General features: G+C 51.2%; 2 protein-coding genes across 3 annotated transcripts in view; one reads left to right on the top strand and one right to left on the bottom strand.

Annotated features, from left to right (window-relative positions):
* The window catches only part of LOC122374725 (interference hedgehog-like), a 66,178-nt gene extending 47,896 nt beyond the window's left edge, over positions 1-18,282 (top strand). The window contains exons 13-17 of the mRNA XM_043353650.1: positions 503-644; positions 992-1,183; positions 11,786-11,991; positions 15,237-15,456; positions 16,337-18,282. Coding sequence (XP_043209585.1) covers positions 503-644; positions 992-1,183; positions 11,786-11,991; positions 15,237-15,456; positions 16,337-16,374 — 798 coding nt within the window. The 3' untranslated portion in view covers positions 16,375-18,282. The remainder of the gene's footprint in view (positions 1-502; positions 645-991; positions 1,184-11,785; positions 11,992-15,236; positions 15,457-16,336) is intronic.
* LOC122374724 lies at positions 4,246-10,888 on the bottom strand. Of its 2 annotated transcripts, none has more exons than XR_006255271.1 (2): positions 4,447-10,888; positions 4,246-4,272 (listed from the first exon to the last, which is right to left on the bottom strand). XR_006255271.1 is itself a non-coding variant. In XM_043353649.1 (2 exons), the coding sequence occupies exon 2, from the start codon at positions 10,217-10,219 to the stop codon at positions 4,691-4,693; it is 5,529 nt and encodes a 1,842-aa protein (XP_043209584.1). In that variant the 5' UTR covers positions 10,220-10,518; positions 10,693-10,888; the 3' UTR covers positions 4,246-4,690. The 2 variants fall into 2 exon arrangements, 1 of the variants encoding a protein (XP_043209584.1); XM_043353649.1 differs by having other exon boundaries at positions 4,246-10,518; positions 10,693-10,888.
* Positions 18,283-18,570: the final 288 nt, after the last annotated feature.

Below are 18,570 nucleotides of genomic sequence, written 5' to 3'. Positions count from 1 at the left end.
TAAGACGGACGGACGGACGGTCGGACTGACAGACAGACTCACAGACGGACTGTCAGCAGACAGCTAAGCGGGCGGATGAACGGGCTATGAGCCGCCGGCGGGCTGCCTTTGACCCGGCGTGTCGCCATTACCCCTCGGATCGGCTCAGAGTCGGCTGATCACCCGGCGGCAGATTGAATAGTCGCCCGTCGGCGGATCACTGAGTCGATCTCCGCCGGGGTGGCGATGACTGGGTGAGGATAGGGATGATAGCTTCCGGGGCGAGAACCGTGTCAGCGACTGGGAATTTGTGACCCTGAGAGCTATGACCCTGACACCAGCTGAGACCATGACACCTGTGACCTTGACCCCTGGCTAGTGACTCTAACGTAAGATCCCAGGTAAGCCTAAGCTGTCACTCTGCCTATGTCAGGGTCACTGACATGTCCTCTGACCTGTTGCGCTGCCCTGTGACATCAAGTGTCCTCTGACCTGTTACTGACATCTGACCTTTGACCCCCAGGTCACTGTGCTCGGTGAGGCCACCAAGGAGCACACTCTGACCCCGCTCCTGCCGAGCACCACGTACGACATCAAGCTGCAGGCCTTCAACCTGGAGGGCGGCGTGTCCGCCTTCTCACAGATCATCACCGAGCGAACCGAGGGTGAGTGAGGTTCTGTCCTCTTTTCTCCTCGGCGAAACCTTTGTCTTTGACTTCTGATATTCTCCGTTCACCTCTTAGGCCTCAGCTGATCTGCATGACTTCCTAGTTGAGCTCTGTGCTTGTCACTGGTCTAATGTAACACGTCAGCTACCTCTGCGTTTCTTGAGAATGTCTTATAGCTGCTGACCTCTGTATGCTCCATAGTTCACCCCTTTCCTGCCCTCACTGACCTCAAAACCCTGGTCACCAATGACCAGCGCCGTACGTTCCTCCCTGAAACCAAAACATCATCCTAACCTCTCTCACCCTCTCTCTAACCCCTTTCTGACCTCCATGCTTCCCTTCAGACTCTCCGGACGCGCCGACCACCGAGTCGCCGGGCGGCGGTCACACTGTACCGATCGTCACCACGCGCGGCGTGGGTCGGTCTCGGGTCAGACTGTACGCCATCGTGGGAGGTGTGCTCGGCCTGCTGCTGCTCCTAGCGCTACTGTTTGCGCTCATCTACTACTGCAGATCGAGAGCAGGAGCCAAACACGGTCAGTGAGGGAAGAGGTTGCAGGGGGATACGTTCACGGGGGAAGAGCTTGCTGCAGGGTGGTGTTCGGGGTAGTTCTTCTGGGTGATAAGTGGAAAAAACATGCAAGAAAAAGGCGATACATTGATGATTAGCTCTCTCAGACGCTCGTTCTTATAGAACAGTCAGATGTTCGCGATCGTTCATCTTGGTTAGATATCCGGGTCAGACTCCGGTTAGAGAACTCGGCCAGGCGCCGGTTCAGTCAGATAGTCCGGTCGGCGGTCAGATAGCTAAACAGCCCTCTCAGGCGTCAGTCATTCGTCCATGAGAGACCCCCGTAACCGCCGAGGAGGTGCCAGAGACCCCGCGGGCAGCGGCCGTAAGTCCTCCCTTCCTCCGGGCCCGGAGAGACGCCACCTGTCTGAGCCTTTCGCTGGACAAATGCCCCGTCCGAGTGGCAAACGGCGCCTGTGTGAGTCGTTCGGACGGCCATGAAGAACGCCGTGGAGCGCGCCGGTAATGGGCCGAGCAGACGGTCGGAGCGGACGGCCGACCGGGGACCCAGCCGCGCCGCGAGCGAGGGCGGAATGGCCGGCGCCGAGTACCGCCCGGTGGTGGCGGCGGAATATCCACCGGGTTATTGATTTGTCATCAGTGGATTTGTGTGGTCTGTATGCCTGGGTGGATTCGGGTACTGTGAGAGTTTTCATTAAAATGAATTGGGACGAAGCGTTTCGGGCGACTGTTATACCGCGCGGCCATACATTAGCTCGGTAACGAGCCTTTTATGACGCCGTTATGGTTCCCTCGCCATTTAACTCCGCGGCCGCCGTGTTCCGCGGAACCGGCTCCTCTTCCTCCTCAAAAGAAACAAAGCACACCGCTCTAAAATAGATCTCCTCCTGGTTACCAAAACCCGGCGCGGAGAGCGCCTCCAAATCGATGGCTAATGAAGTGTTAATGAGATTCTTTTGGGGCTCTGTCCGGAAAATGAACGAGCACCGGCCCTCAAATTTCAGCGACCGCCGTGGTGGTATCGAGTCCCTGGGGTGAGGCGGGCTTATCGCGGGCCGGGTGGCGGGCGGAGCGGCGGGCGGACGCTTCCCCAGTGGAGCGGCGCCAGCCGGCGTCGGACGGCCCGCGGACGCGGACAGGAGCGTACGTGTCGCGGCGGCGCTCATCAATTCACTTCTTGTCGCCGCCGGGCCGCCAGTGACGATAAGACTTCGGTCGGGCGCCGCTGATGGATTGTGACCCGGCGACCCGGAGAGAGATGTCTGGGAGACGGCGGACTGGGCGAGCGAACTGAGGTCGAGAGGGGCGGAAATAGGGGGAGAGGTGGCGGGAACAGGAGGCGAGAGTGATGGTGAGGAGATAAGCAGGGTAACTGGACAGGGGACAGGGTATGTCTGAAGATTGAAGGAGAGGTTCAACTCAACAGACAGAAGGCGAGATAGGTGGAAGGAGTGCCAAGTTTCCTTTCCTAAGGCAGGGTATGTCAGAGAATGGAAGGAGGTTCAGATTACCGTGCCTAGGACAGGCTAGGCCGCGCGGTGGAGAAAGGGATACTGTTCCATGCCTGTGTAGTGTGTAGTAATTGTGCAGCACCTTAAAACCAGAGGCGTCAGCCGGCAGACTGTGGATATGACCGACCGTGAAATGAGGCGAACTTTGGTCGGTGTCGGGTGACTCGACGGCAGATCTGATGACACTGACGTCAAACACAGACGTCAGCTGCTGACGTCGCTCTGGCGGCGCTGACGTCCTACACTGACGTAATGCTGACCGGGCAGACGGCTGACGAACGGCCGAGCTTGACCGACCGCCGGTTCAGGCCAGCCACGGGCCTTCTCTCGAACTCTGTCAAAGATATACCCAGCACACGGTCGATGCAACCAGCGCTACCCGGCGACAGAATTCTTACCCGCTCTTGGCCGGTATGCGTCCAAAACCGACCTCAGCGGCGCACGTGCTCGATCCCGGTGCGGGCTGCGTCTCGGTCCAAACCGGCCTCCCCGGGTCCTCAGAGGCGACTCAGTTCGGCCGATCCGCCGCCACAGGCTGGGCTGAGGTTCCATGAAGTCTGCGAGCCTCGGACGGAGTTAGACCGCCGAGCCGCGCCGAGGTAGCTCTGCCAGAGCGGTCGGTGGGCGGTGCTCAGAACTGCCCGGCGGCCCGCCCGCCACGCCAGACACGGCGCTTCGTCAAACGGATGTGCTCGCGGCGCCCTGAAGTGTCCCCCCGGGGAGAGAGGAGGGAGGAGGGAGGAGGGCAGGGTGGGTGACCTGAGAGGGAGATTCGGGGCAGTGAACTGGTCAGCTCTCGCTCAGGCACGCTGTGAAACCTACCAGATTAGATGGAATTCGTTGGAATTGTGTCCCACGAGAGTGATTGCGAAAATCAATGTGTAAATGAAGAGTCTATGAGGGTATGAGATATTTGTACGTGAATCAACGTATGGTGAACGACAAAAAATGGTGCTTCGCTTATGTTCACAGTGGTTAATATTTATCCTTACTGTCGCTGCCGGATCTTAATTTCGTAGTTCAACGCTCCCGACGTCCAACACCTTGAATACGCAGAATTCTCGGAGGAGACCATCTGAATAATATTGCCGCCGGCTGTCGGCCGGTCCATTTCCATGTTGTAGAGCGGGAGCGTTTGTCATTCGGTGTCGGGTGGCCATTCGTTGGCCGGGTTCACGCGTCGTCGGCCCGCTATGTCGTGGCAGGGAGCCGGCTGTACGTCCGTAGGTGCAGGAGCCGGGGTGGGGTCGGGCGTTCATCAGACCTGGGAGGTGGGGTGGAGGTAGGGAGGAGGGTGGGATCCGGGAGCTAGGAAAGTAAATAAGAGAGGGGATAGTCACAGGACAGGGTTTAGGGATAAAAGAATTAGTGGTAAATAATAGAGTAAGTCAATAGAGTGAGTGACCTGCCAGGGCCTGGTAAGAAATATCGGAAAGGAACAGCGGTTTTGATTACGCTAAATCAGCAAATCAATTATGGCCTTTACCACCGCACTCAATACGGTCTAATTGCACTATTCGAGCATCTTCTTACTCAAATAATAGAAACAAACATATCTCTCTTGAGTTCCATGTTGCCGTTTCTGGAATACATGACATCACGTCATACAACTTGGAGACATAGGTTTAAGGACAACAACACTATGCATTTACCTAAATCATCTCATACAAGATCTAACGTTACAGATATAACCAAGATCGTCACTCTCACTACTAACGAAAGTCGTGTCTATTACCACAACAAAATGCGTACTTACATGAGTCTGCGGGGTTCAAAATATGTTAACACTTAACACAAAATATCACCTAACTATACTCCATATTCAATTTAGCGCAATAAACTTGCAATAAACTCCAGCTGAGACGGAAACAAAATACTGAATTCGAAATTATAAAATCGCGTGACAATTTTCTCGCGTATACACACTGCGGCGAACCCTCTTGCTGGGCGGCGCCAACACCCACCCCCTTGAAACCACGAGGGGTCGAAAACGAGAGGTTTCAATTTAACTTCACCAGTTTTGTCACTGGGCGCTGCATTACTGTCCCTCTTGTTCGGACAGTCGCAGATCGAACCAATCCATCGGAACTAGTTCGAACAGCTTCAATCAAACCGAGTGGCCACTGGCCTCTGGGAACACTATCATCAACAAGCAGAACTGTGTCTCCTGGTTGAAAGTTCTTTCTTGTTTCTGTCATAACGTGCCTTTCTTGTAGAGTCGGTAAGTATTCGGATCTCCACCGTGTCCAAAAAACATTTGCGAAATGACGAGCTTGCTTCCATTTTTTTCTATTTCCATGGTCCGCCTGGGAGAAGACTCCGAATGGTAACGTTACACCATGTCCTCCCAGAAGAAGAATGTCATTTGGCGAGAGAGGTGGATCGTCCCTGACGTCGCTAGATACTGGCGTAAGCGGTCTACTGTTCAGTATGTTTTCAACTTCACAAAATATGGTTCGGAGTGTCTCTTCCTTGAGCGATTGCGATGTTAAAAGGGATTCGAGTATTCTTCCTATGGATCGTATCTGACGTTCCCACACCCCACCATGATGGGAGGCGCCTGCCACGTTGAATTTCCATGTAATTCCTCGCTTGAGCATTGCTCTTTGTAACACATGCTCATTTTCTGATAACCTTGTCATCTCTAAGCGCAGTTCCCTGTTGGCTCCAGTAAAATTTGTTCCGTTGTCAGACCTTAGTATTTGAACATTACCTCTACGTGCAACGAATCTGCGCAGGGCGCAAATGAATGAGTCTGACGTCAGATTTTCAGCAACCTCCAGATGTACGGCCCTGATAGCAAGACAGGTGAATATGACCCCATATCTCTTGACCTGTGAACGACCTTGAGTGACATAAAATGGTCCAAAGTAATCCACACCTGTTCGCGTAAACGGTGGCTCTTGAGCTTGCACTCTGTCAGACGGAAGATTGGCCATTTGTTGTGATTCAGGTGGTCGGTAGAGTTTAGTGCAACTCAAACAACTGTTTAGAACACGTCTTACACTTGAAATTCCCTTCAGAATCCAAAAACGTTTTCGAAGTTTCGCTAGCGTGAACTGTCTCCCACTGTGCCCTACGGCTTCATGGGCGTCCGTAATGAGTAGTTCTGTAAAATGACCACGACTCGGAATAACGATAGGATGTTTTGTTTCTTCTAAAATCGAAGCCTCTGCTAATCTTCCACCTACCCTAATGATACCGTCTTGCATGAAAGGGTGAAGCTTCACTAATCGACTGGTTCTTGGTACCTCAGCGCCAACTGACAGGTTTTCATACTCCCTTGGAAATTCATGTTCTTGTATATGTCGAATTATTTTCTTTTCTGCTTCACGTTGCTCCTCATAGCACAAAGGGGGAGACATTTTTATAAACCCCTTCTGTCCTTCCTTAAGTGATCTTGTAAATCGTGACAGCCACGACAATCCTCTGAGCAGGGATTCTTTCTGACTATAATGTAAAATGAGCCGCTCCATCGGAGTTTCAGAATCTGGTACAATCGCAGTTTTAGCGCATATCGCCGTTTTTCGCACTTCGGGGTCGTCCTCCGTCACCTCCCTGAAGGCGATCGGTGCTGAGGGCCAAAAGCCTTTGTCCTTCCAAAGGAATTCAGGTCCATTCAGCCATCTCTTACTTTGGACACCCCTAGACACGTCGTCAGCTGGATTGTCTGAACTATTGACATACCTCCATTGTTCTGGCCTTGACCCATCGTGGATTATTGCCAATCTATTTGCTACAAAGGTGTGAAAACGCTTCGCTTTGTTCTGAATGTACCTTAAAACGGTGGTGCTGTCAGTCCAAAATATATGCTCGACATCATCGAATTCAATGGTATCACCTATCAGGGAGCATATTTTTACCGCCGTCGTTGCCGCCATGAGCTCCAGACGAGGTATTGTAGCTCCTTTGAGAGGCGCTAAATGCATCTTGCCCTTGAGAAAAGAACAACAGATTTGTCCTTTGGCATTCGTAAGCCGGATGTAAGAAACCGTTCCGTATGCTACTTCACTGGCGTCAGCAAAATGATGAAGTTGACAAGATACTACGTCTCCAAAGTTATCAGGTTTTACACAACGATTCACTGACAATTCATTCACTTCATTTAGAGCTGATAGCCAAGCCGTCCACTCTTGCTGCTTGACAAGCGGAATACTATCATCCCATCCATTATGTAGCCTGCTCAATTCTTGCAAGATGAGGCGTCCCTTCAGCATGGATGGGCATGACATGCCAATTGGATCATACAAGGAGCTTACAGCTGACAGTAATCCTCGTCTTGTCATCGGCCGGGCAACTAGCTTGTCGTGATCCAATGCCATCTTTAACACATCTTGTTCAGTGTCCCAGATTACACCCAATACTCGCTCAGTGGGAAGGTGACTACTATCGCTGGTCCAGTACGCCAATTGCTTAGACCGCGATTCGCTAGGAATGGATGCAATCAGAGCGGAACTATTGCTCGAAATCTTCTTTAAAGTAAATCCCCCTCGTTTGCACAAAACCATCAGGTCTCGAAGCAGCAGTACAGCGCTTCCTTCGTCAGGTATTGCCTTCAGCAAGTCGTCGACGTAAAAATTCTTCTCAATAGTAGCACAGCTTTCATTCGAGAAACACCCTCGGTTGTCTAAAGCTGTCTTGCGTAATGCAAAGCATGCTATACTGGGTGAAGAAGTGGCTCCAAAAACATGAACTTTCATGCGGTATTCCAATATATCATTTTGAGGATCGCCATCTTTCCACCACAGGAATCTGAATAAATCGCGGTCAGACTCTGGAACATAAACTTGATGGAACATATTTTCAATATCGGCTGTGAAAGCTATGTTCTCCATACGGAATCTGGTCAACACGTCTAAAAGTGCATTCGTTTGGTCTGGTCCCTGCAAAAGATTGTCATTTAAAGAGATTCCTTTAAAGGTTGCGGCGCCATCAAATACAATGCGAACCTTGTCCGGTTTTTGGGGATGCTGAACGGCGTGATGTGGAAGATACCATACCTTACCATCATTTCTGGATAAATCGGCATTTGGTACGGGCTCTGCGAAACCATTTTGCAACATGTTTTTCATATATAGCTTGTAATCGGACGCCAATTTATCACTCCGCCTAAGCTTATTTCTCAAGCTCAGTAGCCTGCTTGCCGCCATATTCCTGTTATTTGGCAGAATCAGCCCTTCATCTACAACCGGTAGTCCCACCTCATAATGATCTTTAATCAGTCTAGTTGACGCGTGAACGAATTTCTCCCATTTCTTGTCCTCAACAGATGGTCCCATTTTATTTGAATGTAGATTTTCTTCATGTTCCTTATTGTATAGCTGTTGTACAAGCCCTTCAAGGTGTTGCAACTCAGGATGTACCAGTGTTTTGTAACATTTCGCTGGAAATGGTGATGATACCCCACGGAGACCGCTCACAACCCATCCGTATCTTGTTCGCACGGCAAAAGGACCACCCTCTCCGTTGCTTGTCACCACTTCTAATGGTTCCATGGCTAAAAAGGCGTTGGAGCCCAATAAAAGTTCAACTTCTTCATTTTGGCACAGATCTAGTTTGACCCCTTCCAGATGTTTCCATTTACTTATTTCAGTTTGAGTAGGAAAATCAGCAAAGTCCACTGGAATTTTTTCGAGAGAAAACAACTGAGGCAGCTCTAAAATGTTCCCACCATTCTCGTCCGACAACCAAGCTCCGTTGACTATTCGTGTCGTGATGCTAACTTCTCTGTCAACTGTTGTCAGCGATAGTCTGGTCTGTGGCAGGCTCTGTAGTTTCAAAGTTTTAAGCAATCCTTCTGAAATAAATGAATGAGTTGATCCGCTGTCCAGAAAAGCAAGTGTACATTTCCTTTCAAGACCGTGATGTAGGACAACAGGGACGATCGGGAGAGCCGGTCTAAATGAGACGGATGCACCACCTTTCGTGGTGCAAGATGTTACATTTGGGACACCATTTTCTGATCTTTCACTGTTGCCTCCTGATCTATTGATATGGAGAGATGTAGGATGTCGGGAAGCACAAATGGAACAGCTAGCTCGTCGTCTACAGTCAGTACTGCGATGGCCTTGCTTCAAGCAGCCGTAACACAGCGCTGAATCCCTAATAATGGCAATTTTGTCCTGGTGTGGCAACTTCGCAAAGCAACTACAATCGGTGAGTTCATGCCCCTTATCTTGACAGTGAATACATGGGCTTGCTCCGGCACTAACCATCCGTGTCGCGGCCACCAGCGGTTTTGGACGAAATCTGCCCACAGTGACAGAGTTATTTTGCCTTACAGTTGCATTTGACCCACGATTTCCAAACACAGGATTGGTTGCAACTCTTGCCTCCTGTACAACGAAGTTCACTAGATCATCAAACACCACTGCTCTACCCTCATTTTCATTAATGGAGTCGGCTCGATGTCGCCATCTGTGTTGCGAGTGAACGGGTAACTTGGCGCTTATACTCCTCAGGGTTCTGGGGTCACTCATGGCTGCGCTATTTACACCAAAGGCATTCTTGCACTTCATAAGCTCCAGTGCAAAATGGTCTAACCCTTCAATATCGTCTGGTTTCAACTGCAATAAATTTTCAAATTGATCAACAAATGCCGCTGCCAAAACGCTCTCTGAACCGTACCGTCGTGTGAGAAGGTTCTTAGCTTCTTCGTAGCCGTTATCCAGGTATAAGCAAGCTGTAACGATACTATGTGGCTTGCTTTCTGGAATCATATTCTGCTCTAAATAAAATAATCTTTCTTCGTCGGTGGACAGCTTTGAGGCAATTTTTAGGTTAAATGCCTTCATGAAATGAGGAAATTCAGTAACATCACCTCCAAATTTGGGCAATTCAACAGGCGGCAAGCGCATCAACCCAGCAGTTATTTCCCTTTCTCGTCTCAACAGTCCTGCAATATTGCTGCTCTCAGTATTTAGATGGCCGTCGTGGCTCCTTCGGTTTGTCGTGTTCGTGTCGTTCGTAGCATTCGATATCGATCTCGGGGTCTCTTTGTCGCGATTCGATTCAACTATTTCATGGTCTTCATGTCTACCTAGCGCCCTCACCTTGGCTCTAGAAATTTCTATAGCCTCTGTATATTCAAGAATTTCCTTCTGTCTTGCCAATTCAGACATCTTTCTATCTAACTCCTGTTTTTCTAGCACAATTTTCAGCTGTGCTTCTAAGCCCGCACGAAGCGCGTCTTCTTCTATCAATTTTAACCTTGTCATTTCAGCGGCCGATGCAGATGTTTGGATAGAAATAGTATCGCTTATTTGAGGAGCTTCGCCACTTCCAGTAATTTCGACGGTATTCCTTCGTTGCCCACTCGGTAAGGCGGCACTAGCTTGGGGCATGTTTTCATTTGCGTTAAATATCCCAGCGGCCTTACTTGGGACAAATTCAGCCCAACTCTCAAAATCAATTCCTTCTTCGTCTAATGCATCACGCAGCGAAGCAACCAGATCAGCCTTATTCCCTGTGGTCCCTCTCCCGCGGGCCTTTAGCTCACATTTCAGTTGATACACGGTGAGTTTGTCCATATTCAATACTTAAGGTTTGAGAATAGTAAAGCTGCGATAGACTTACAGTGGCTGGCTGAAGATTCTGGCTTCAAAACGCAGAATAAATCTTCACGGTAACGTGTTTTAAAATAACTCAGTTTAAAATGTCTTTTCATAAAAGTTAATCGAAGACTCATAAACTTTTGATTACGCTAAATCAGCAAATCAATTATGGCCTTTACCACCGCACTCAATACGGTCTAATTGCACTATTCGAGCATCTTCTTACTCAAATAATAGAAACAAACATATCTCTCTTGAGTTCCATGTTGCCGTTTCTGGAATACATGACATCACGTCATACAACTTGGAGACATAGGTTTAAGGACAACAACACTATGCATTTACCTAAATCATCTCATACAAGATCTAACGTTACAGATATAACCAAGATCGTCACTCTCACTACTAACGAAAGTCGTGTCTATTACCACAACAAAATGCGTACTTACATGAGTCTGCGGGGTTCAAAATATGTTAACACTTAACACAAAATATCACCTAACTATACTCCATATTCAATTTAGCGCAATAAACTTGCAATAAACTCCAGCTGAGACGGAAACAAAATACTGAATTCGAAATTATAAAATCGCGTGACAATTTTCTCGCGTATACACACTGCGGCGAACCCTCTTGCTGGGCGGCGCCAACAAGCGGAAACGCCTGTTCTTTGTTATCGGCGTTGGTTTACAATCGTCAGTGTGTGTTCCGTTTCACACTAACTTGCTAGCTAGACCGTCGGCCCAGCTGCCATCTCGTCGTACGCGCCCCAAGGTCTCTTGCTCGTCCACCGGTCATTCCCAGACATGATCACCTGTCCAGTCGCCTCTCCCGGCACACCCCTGATGGCCGGGTGGCGTGCGAGCCGGGAGCTGCGGCGGTAGGATCGTTTCCGGGCCGCTGACCACCCTCCGCCGTCTCTGGGGCGGGGGAGGGGGGATTCTGTAAGACGGAGGGAGAATGTGTATCAAGATAGAGACTTGGGGATAAGGGAGGGAACAGGTAGACCATGACTGGTTGGGTTGGAATTTGTGAAACCTGGGTGACGTGTTCTAAGCTGTGAGGATGAGTCATCAACATCACGAACTGACAGTGTTAGCAGCGGCTTCAGCCGATAGGATCGCTTGTCGAACATCATCTCTTGTACTGATGTACTCAATGTACTTGTAAGCATGTAAAACGTGCTCAAAATCGGCGTCGCGGTTACGTAATGGTGTGCTGTTTGTGGCATAGTGGCGCCATCGCTGGTGTCATCTCAGAGTTCGTGCCCTGTCGCCCGTGTCTTTCTACCATCTAACGCCTTTCTCGCCTGACTTCCAGCTTTTAGCACGTGGGGTCGTGATCGAGAGCGGTTCTGATCTAGGAGTCGATTGACACTGGCACTCGTTTGACACCGATACTGACACTGATGACACTTTGACATTGACGCGTGGATTGCGCACTGACACTGACAACTCGCCGCCACTTCTGACACGTGTCTGACACTGCTGACACCTGAATGACACGCTGACACTCTCTCCCTCTCTCTCTCCTCTCCCGCAGATGAGGCCAAGTTCGGCGACACGTCTCAGACGATGCACCTGCAGCAGCAGCAGCCCTTCACTGTCTCTGACCGGGAGCTGTCAGTGGCGCCGCTGCGCAGACAGGCCTCCTATACAGGATCGGACGCCGAGCTGGCCGTGACGCCGCTGCAGCAGCCCGAACAGCCGGCCACGCCGCCGCCGCCGCCGCTGCCCTTCAAACAGAGGGTGAGTCTGATTAGGGATCCGATATGCCTTTTAAACAAAGGGCAAGTACCGCCGTTGCCTTTTAAGCAGAGGGTGAGTACCTAGGGGGTCCGTCGCCGCTGCCTTTTAAACAGAGGGTGAGTAGAGGTCCGCTGCCGCTCTTCAAAGAGAAGGCAGATAGAGGTTCACTGCTACTCTTCAGGCTGAAGGGTAGTGGAGTCTGTCACTCTAGTGCGAACAGCGGGTAGGTCGAGGTCCACTGCTCTGCTTCTCTTCCTAAAACAGAAAGCCGGGGGCCAAGAAAATGGGGAACGGACCATGTCACACAGAGAGGTCAGTGGAAGCCAGCCGGGGAGTATGGAGCGGATCGTGTGAAATACTGCCCAGAGTCCGTCTGTGGGTGGCTGAACTAGTCCCCGGCAGTCGACAGAATAGACCGATTTGTATCGGAGAATCGGCCAACTTCGGGCGTACGGAACTTAGGCTCATTAAGTTTGAACAGATAATGTTGAATGAGAAGTTCATTGACGTCGTCAATTGAGCTAGCTCGCTACAGTTGGCTGCGACGGAAACTCAGAGTAGTTACCGACTGAGTGTTTGATGGCCTGTTTGATAGCTCCAGTGTTTATGAAGTGTGGGATATAAACCTGACGCCTTTGTCTCGGCTCTATATCGGTCGGGGAGTTTCCCGCTGTATAAATACAGCTCCTTTGCGCGGTCGGTGGAGCGGAGGTGTGAGATATCTCGGCAGCCTCCCTCGCTGCGCTGAGCGATGGCTCTATGTCGCTGGTGTGTCGATGGGTCGAGCCACGGCTCCTCGTTAGTCCCATTGCTCCCACTATCCCGCTTTCTCCGACTGTCCCACTGTCCCGCCAGAAAGATGAAAATCTTTACATAAAATGTCATCGAAACGGTTACTCTGGGCAGAGGGCTACTCTACGCGGGGCCGGGTGGCGAACCAAAGTGTCCAGTTCGGGTGTTGCAGCACGCTTGTCTCGTAACCGGTCCAGCGGGGGCCACTCTGTCGCCGCCAGGGCCCGTTTTGCCCCTCCGGTGACAGATACGACACCGCGCGTGGCGCCGAAATACTTAGGCATGCATGACCCGGGAACTGAGCTGCGCCCGTCGCCGCCGGCCGTATTTTTGGGACGGCGTGACGTCACAGCACGTGACCGGAAAGGTAATGGTCGCGAGTATTGTTCACAGTGGAAGTCTATTTTGGAGCGGCAGTGCACTTTTACGTCATCGCACCGCCCAGACTGCGGCGATCGTCGACAATTTATGGACTGCTGCGTCTCGGTGGCGTTTTATGTCCAGGTATAAATATGATTGGTTTCTATATTTCGGATTTACATAGCGGGACGTTACATAGCCTGTATTGTAACTTATATTATTATATTATTGGCGTATTATATTATTGGCTTTCCCAAAAGTCGTAGCAAAGTATCGTTATATAGGTACTTAAGAGAAGCTTAGAATTATCTGCAAGCGCCAAAACTCTGTTCTTCCCGTAGAAAAGAAGTGTTGTTTTAGCCGTTGGTTCCCAGGAATGTATCACTTTTTTCGTCTTTTTTTTTGTGCCTTCTATTAGCAGTCACATCCCGCCTGGCCCATACAAATACCCCGTGACACTGGGGCTTCTCTGGGCAAAGCCCTATGATGCCTCGCCAATGCGCGGATGTTTTATTAGCAGTTTTTGTGCATGGCTGTTTTGCTATTAGGGCTAGGTCTTACTGTGTTTTATCACGAGTTTTTGCACATGTTTGTTACGCTATTAGCACGAAGGTTTATCTGCCTATCGTTCGGGACTGAGCAGCGCTAACATTCTGCGGCGCTCCGGTTTGTCTGCATTCTGTAGCATTCGTGGAGGCGTCTGGTCGAATCGGTGGACGGTGACGAATCTTCACTGGTCTGGTCGTCAGCTGACTCCAACACCGCTCCTGTCTGATTGCTCTTCCCTCCACGATCTCCCCTCCTCCGTCCACCGCCCCCTCCCCTCTCCACCGGTCAGTGACATCAACATATCCTCTCTGGGAGAGTTATTGGCGGCTTACAATATCCGGAGTGAGCGGCGGCTGGCGCGGCCGATATTGGTCGGGAGTCGTATAACACCTCCCACCGGCCGAGTACCAGTGACCAGTGGAGCAATCAGTCATAATCCACCAAACTACCACCGGTGGTCGGCGGAGCAATTCGTCATAATCTACAGCAGGGCCCACGGCAGTCGACCAGACGGGTGGCGAACTGGTGTGTGGGTTGAACAAACTACACATCAATTCATCGGCTTCAATAGCCTCAGCGGTCGGACGCTCTAAATCCCAGCCATCATCATTATCGTCATCGCATTACGACTCGATATAGCCGCCGCGTCGGTCGGAAGTCTGTATGTCGTGCTGTGATCCTTCCGGTGGCTCCGGCCCGTGGCGGAGCTGTGTCCCAGATATAGCCGCATCAGACGCCGCTGGCTGCGGTCGGGGCTGATTATCGCTGGGTGCGGTGAATATGATCTGCCTGGTGTCTCTGAGGGTTAGCTACTGGGGCGGCTTGGGCGGTCAGGAGGGGCTTGCTGATTAGTGGGGGATGACTGGCGACAGGCGAGTTCCATGCTCCTCTCGTTCCTCTACCCTTTCGTGGGAGGAAAGGGTAGAGTCAGAGTGCTGGACTGTCTGCTGACCGGGCGGCTGTGATGGTTCGAGGTCACTCTCCGCCCACGCCCCCGCCGGTCAGCTCTGACCCAGTTGCCCCCGGCGGTGTTCGGATGTGACGGCGGTACCCCTGTCGAGCCGCCGGGCCGGACGGATGGAGGGGTGGGCTCGGATGGTATGGCTCGTTAGTTGTCGGTCGGTAGCGCCGCCGACGGCACCTGAATGGGGGTGGATCGGACCCGACGTGCTATTCAGTTACCGGAGAGACAGACGGGAGGTTGTTTGCTGGCTGGTTTTGGCACTTGTTTGTATTTGCTTACCAGCACTCGTGACAAGTTTTGACTCAGTTGTTTTGAGTGTGTGGCAGAAATAATGAACTGTAAATATTTTTATATTTTAGGGTATTTCTTTATAACCTGAGACGTTTAAACTGATTTCGCTTGTCCCGTCTTTATAATCTCACTGGTATAACGTGTATTTTCTAACACAGACCACCATCTTCAAGTTTCTGAGTACATGTTGACCTCCTCCCTCTGTTTTCTTCCTTCATGACCCCACTTTACCATCCACAACTCCCCCAGACCACCCACTGACACCCCCTCCCCTCCCCTCTCCCCACAGTCGTCGGCCATCTCGGAGACCTCGTTCGGAGCGGTGCCGGTGGCCATCCCGGTGCCGCCGTGCTGTGAGCCGGTGGGCGCCGAGGGGTCAGCCTCGGGCGGCGGCCCGAGCGACCCGTCCCCCGCCGGAGCCGCCAGCGGAGCCGTGCTCAACAATAACAAATATACCGGAGGAGGCGACACGGTCGAGAGGAGACGGCGCATCCTCCGCCGGAAAGACAGTGAGTTTGGGTGGGGTGGGGGATTGTGAGGAAGGTTTGGGGTTTGGTTTGGGGTGGGGAGAACAGAGCAGCCAACACTGGTGGGTAGAGTTTAAATGAAGTAACGATGTTGAGTAACTCTGTCAGTCCCGTCCACTTTCCGAGGCGTTTTCTTGGGACTACTTTTAACGCACTTTCCCGAGACAGCAAGAGACTCACGCTTCAAAAAGTTCCTTTATTTTTTGTTGCCTCCGAATAAAGAGTAATAAGTGGAGAGTAAAATTATGCGTATGATAATCGAGCAGCTTATAAACAGAAGGATTCGCCTAAGTATACCGCGAAACTGAGCTTCCCTCGTCGGTCGGTCGGTCGGCCAGCCTTGGACGGCCTCCCCGGAACCATCAGTGCCGATAGTCGGATCATCAGTGGCCGTGCGCCGCTCTCCGGCCTCTGTCCTGCTCTCGCTGCCAGTGCTGTCCCCTCTACCCTCCAGCTGCCCCTTCCTTACTCTCTCCCCCGACTGGGATGCTCACGCTACCACCGCTAGCCAATACTCTGTGCCAGTAAGTAGAGTAGAAAAAGTGTTCACATTACCACATCTATCTCTAGTTAAGCCATAACCAGCTCGTTTATGGACGCGCAATATGTGTTCTTTCACAAGTTCCCATTTCATGTTTTGAACAAAGCTCTGCGGACAGTTGTATTTGCGGAAGCTCTACCAATCTGCGGTCCTCAGAAACTCGAACAATACAACATCGGCGACTGTTTTTACAACTGCACTTTAATAGTTTTCTCGCTGACTCGAATTGTCCAAGTTGGACCCGACACACGGCCGGCGCGCGGGGCGGTCGGGCGGGCGGGGTGTCTCGCGCGGCGCTGACGGGTCGTTGTTTATCGACAGGTATCGAGGCGCAGCGCCACCGGCTGAGTGGCAGGTAGCGGCACGGACTGCCGTGAGGGCGTTCGCTGTGATCCCAGCTCAAACAGTGCCTGACCGTGTGCCAACCGGACGGACGGCGGGCGCGGGCGATTCTCTGCTGAGTGGACCCTACGCCAGTGGCTCCACGGAGACTCAGAGTTGGGCTTGGTCCGGCACCCAGCGTTCGGCTTTGTCTGACACCCAGTGGTGGCTAGATTTGTCCGGTGAGGATAAATCAAGGTGGCGAGGTCAGCAGAGCCGGTGATCCGCTCCGTCCACCACCTCGTGCATTTGTTGGTGGAGGATCTCCAGAGATTATGGTCTGAGCCGCCAGCCGAGGTTGTCGAGTTGTGTGACAGCGGACGTCCCCTTCTTGTGACCGGTTTTACGCGTCACAGCGGTTAGAACTCGACAAGTTTTTGACAGGTGCCTTATCGTTAAGGTGACTTGTGAAAATTGGTTGCCTTTTAGCTCAAGCAGTTTTTAATGAACTTTTCAACTGTAAAAGTTGTTTTATCGAAGTGTTTGACATGTTAATATCGTGTTCAGAAATGTGTTTGCCTCTGTGCGTTGCGAGTTCAAAGTGTTGTTGAGATGCTGTGTATTTATTAGTGTCGTGTTGATGGACCGGTCTCCCGGCCGGCCGCCGTGGTCGGGTGAGGACTCCCTCCGCCGGGCCGGCGGGGCCTGTTCCTGTTCCCTGTTGGGGTCACATCTCTCAGCCGCTCCCGAACCAACCGGTTCTCACGGCGACCTCTCCCGTGAGCTGGCCGGTCTCCGAACCTCCCCTGTGACCTGCTGACCGCAGCTAGGGCGCCCTCCCCTCCCCCGGCAGGGCGCCGCCTCTCAGAGCCCCCCCCCCCCCCGCCCCTGCCCTGGTGTGTGACCCATCCCGTGCCACAACTGGGCCTCGTTTCATAAAGCTCTGCCGTAACTTACACCTTTCCGTAATTCACACCCTTTCAAACTACGGAGCGCAAATAAAGCCGTTTCACAAAGCGTCAACTGGAATTGTTTACACCTCCGTAACTAAGCACATTTGCGTAGTTACCGTAATTTATCAAGCGTCCTACAAATTACAATTTCATGTCAACATTTATTTTTTACGAGAAATTATAAAACAATTATGTTGAATTTAAATCTTAAAAATTATTTATGAAAAAACAAAATTGATATTGATGACCATCCTTTATTAAAACAATATATTAAAAACAGCAGAAAGCCAGCTAAGCAGAAGTGCGTAACTACGAAAGTGGCGCGGCGCGGCGAATAAACAAAATTCCGATAGTGGCCACAAAAAGCGACTGGTACAGAAGATTTGCAGCTTCTTTTTCTCATTTTGGCTGTTCTTTCTTCCTCACCGGGCTCAACATTATAAAATATATTAAAAACTAGCTTCGAATCTTCACATTAATTCAAAATCACGCAACATTTTCGTGCGTAGTTTACACCACTGATATCAAGAGCTTGATAAAATATTTGGCGTTAATTACGTCGTTTTATGAAACCCAAATGGCATCAATTGGTCCGGAATCGAGCATTTGCCGTAAATGAAGCTCCGTACTTTCGATGGCGTGAATTACTCCGGTCTCCGGCTTTATGAAACCGAATTGGCATCAAATACGCCAAATCTGGCATAATTGACGGAACGCCGTAAGTAATTCCTTTTATGAAACGAGGCCCTGGACCCAAGTAGTACAACGTGATATTTATTGACATAGAGTCGCGCGGTGTGTGGTGTGTGTGTGCCCCACGCCCGTGTATGGGCGGATGTGTGAGAATGAGTGAGAGTTCTTCATTGTGAGTGCCTTCTGAACTGCCTGTTTATATGAATTTGTACACTAGATCCATACTCATGTGCGAGATTTCATACAGCGATGTTGACGGTACATGTCGGTGGCAAGAGTCAATAAATAGCTCTTTCTACACACTGTGTCTTTCGTGGGGGATGTCGCACGCAGACCGCCCGTTCTGTATAGGTAGCCGTGTTTTGTGGCGGCTCGGCTGCGTCTGAGAGCGTCTTAGGGCGGTGGGATTAGTTAGGCAGATGGGTTTAATTGACGTCGGGCCGTCTCAGCAGCTCCGGCGTCCCCACGGGCGGCCGGCCGTGGCTGACGGGCGGAGACGCGTTATTAAAGGTTCATCCGGATTGGGAGAAAGAGGGAGGGATGGCAGGAAACAGGCGGGGTGGGTCGCGGTGTCGGTTATTCAGCGCT

The sequence above is a fragment of the Amphibalanus amphitrite genome, unplaced genomic scaffold (genome assembly GCF_019059575.1).
Source record: "Amphibalanus amphitrite isolate SeventyFive unplaced genomic scaffold, NRLGWU_Aamphi_draft 001702F_arrow, whole genome shotgun sequence".
In the NCBI taxonomy this organism is placed as follows: domain Eukaryota; kingdom Metazoa; phylum Arthropoda; class Thecostraca; order Balanomorpha; family Balanidae; genus Amphibalanus; species Amphibalanus amphitrite.
Note: the sequence above shows the minus strand (reverse complement) of the source record. Positions and strands in the feature narration are given on the sequence as shown.

Excerpts from the sequence above, each read along its gene's own strand:
- LOC122374724 (XM_043353649.1), bottom strand. The coding sequence starts at position 10,219 with ATGGACAAACTCACCGTGTATCAACTGAAATGTGAGCTAAAGGCCCGC.